At 36.9% G+C, this 2,278-nt stretch overlaps 1 protein-coding gene across 1 annotated transcript; it reads right to left on the bottom strand.

The window, feature by feature from the left end:
- Positions 1 to 428: 428 nt before the first annotated feature.
- On the bottom strand, positions 429 to 2,004 carry LOC115702866 (protein EXORDIUM-like 5). Its single transcript, XM_030630315.2, has one exon. It carries the CDS (start codon positions 1,798 to 1,800, stop codon positions 745 to 747), a length of 1,056 nt encoding a protein of 351 aa, XP_030486175.1. The 5' UTR covers positions 1,801 to 2,004; the 3' UTR covers positions 429 to 744.
- Between the last annotated feature and the right edge of the window lie 274 nt (positions 2,005 to 2,278).

Raw genomic sequence — 2,278 nt, forward strand, 5'->3', positions numbered from 1 at the left:
CATCACATGTTTACGAGAAAAATATTAAAAGATACGAGTAATATCTAACACTCTCTTAAATATTATATCGCTATTAGTACAATAAATAATCAATACTCATATAATTTAATTTAATAACTCGATCAAATTAGATATTTACTAACACCCTCTTAAATATCATATTGCTATTACTATTATTAAAAATCGAGTTAAATATCATATTACTATTAGAATAATTAAATATGGAGTCTCATCTCTCCATGTGCCCTATATCAATCCTCATTTTACCATAATGTATTTTTCTTTTCCTTTTTCTCTTCTGCACATCAAAACTCATCTAGACTAAAACATGTGTGTGGCTGATAACTGGAATCATCTTTTTTCTTTTTCAAATTTTTGAACAAGTTCTCACCTTTCTTTTTCACAACATTTCAGATAAAAATTCGAACTATGCCAAAAAAAAACAATATTATTATAAAAATATGCTATAAAAATCTGAAAACTCTATATATAATTTTAAAAGAGAAATCTCCTCCCTTATTTACATCTAAAATTACCCACTTCAAGAAAAAAAAAATTATAACTATCAAAACAAAAAAAATAAAAATAAAAAATTACAACAAAGCTCAAGTAAAGCTTTTAACTTTTTCCCACCTCTTTAACCAATTTCAAAACCACTCATTTCCCCCACGCGCCGCCGTCCTCCGATCAAAATTACCTCTTCTCTTCTTCTTCTTCTTCTTCTTCTTCTTTAGCTTGGTTTCATCAATCCATGGCGTTAGGACCAGCACAAGCTTTCAAAACAGGGCTCCATATCCACTGCAACAAGAATCTTCTTCCTTTTCTCCCATTCACATTGAAACTTCTTCCTCCTCTGTCTCTCATCACTTGCCCAATATACCCACCACCGCCACCGGTACCATAAAGACCCTCACACAAATCTCCAATCTCAGTCGGCGCCGTTGGGTCTTCTCCGGCATACCAAGCGTTCACTAATGGGTTCGAAGCTAGCTCAGCTAACTCATGTCCAATCACACTGATCATTCCATCTACACCCACGTCTCTATTCGGCGGCGATAAAGCCACCGGACCACCTCCGGTCATATAACCAGGTATGGCAAAAGGGTAAGCACAAACCTCCGGACATTGCTTGCCGGAATTTCCAACCCAAGCGTATGGGAGCGTGTAACCCACTTGCGATGGAAATGTGAAGTAATGAAACCCACAAACTGCTCGACAAAAATCCTGAACGGTAACGTCTTCCGCCGTTAAAATAAGGTAAATCCCTTGTTTATGATCAACAGGTAACGGCGCAGATCTAACGGCGTTAGCTATAACTTGTTGTACAGAGAGGCGCGTGAGCGCGTTACCGTGAGAGTAACGTAGATCAGAGTATTCACCAGCAACGACAACAGATCTTGAAACGTTCGCACCAGTCTGATCGGTGTAAAGAGAGACCGTTCGCCACCATTCGGCGACGGAAGGAGACGGCGCGGCTCGACGGTCGGTGGTTGAGATTGAGAGAAGAAAATCTTTGATCAGAAGTTTTTGGGATACACCCCATTTTCCGTACCATATGAGGTAAATGTTGATCGGAGCTGATGAAAGAACCGGTCCCATGTGGTACCGGAGGTTAACCAGGTCCGATGAGCCCTCGTATCTCTTGGAAGAGGAAATGGTTCTGGGCGGGAGCTTTGGGTTGAAAAATTCGGTGTTTGTGTTGAGGGTTTGAACGGTGGTGGGTTTAGTTGAAGCTACATTTGTTAGATGGTTAAGGAAGATGAGCATGAAGGGTATTGATAGTAAATGGGCAATCGCCATTTTTGAATAAAGATTGAAGCTTTGGAGAGAGAAAGAGAGTGAGAAGGGATGAAGAGAGTAGAATGGTAGAGAAGAGATTTATAAAGAGAAAGAGAGATGGGAGGGAATTGAAATGGGCTGGAGACAGCTGCAACGTGTGGGCACTCTTTTCTTTGAGTCACTCTTTTTTGTGAGCTTCTTTCAATTTGAATTACATCTTTTTTTTTATTATTTTTTTTTTCTTTTCATTTACCTAAGATTAAAAAAAAAAATGAGGAATATATTTGCTATTTTCATACTAGAGTTAATTATAATTTTTTCAGTTGATTTTTATGTTTGAAAGTATATGTTGGAATATTTTTTTATAAAAAAAATTTCAGTAATATCGACTATGTAAAATTTTGAAAAATTTCTAATAATTTAGTGTACCGAAAATAGAGTTATTTATCACACGTGTTTAAAAAATTTTAAATTTATTTTTGGCACTGTAAATTATTTG

Source organism: Cannabis sativa, chromosome X, assembly GCF_029168945.1.
Source record: "Cannabis sativa cultivar Pink pepper isolate KNU-18-1 chromosome X, ASM2916894v1, whole genome shotgun sequence".
NCBI lineage: Eukaryota > Viridiplantae > Streptophyta > Magnoliopsida > Rosales > Cannabaceae > Cannabis > Cannabis sativa.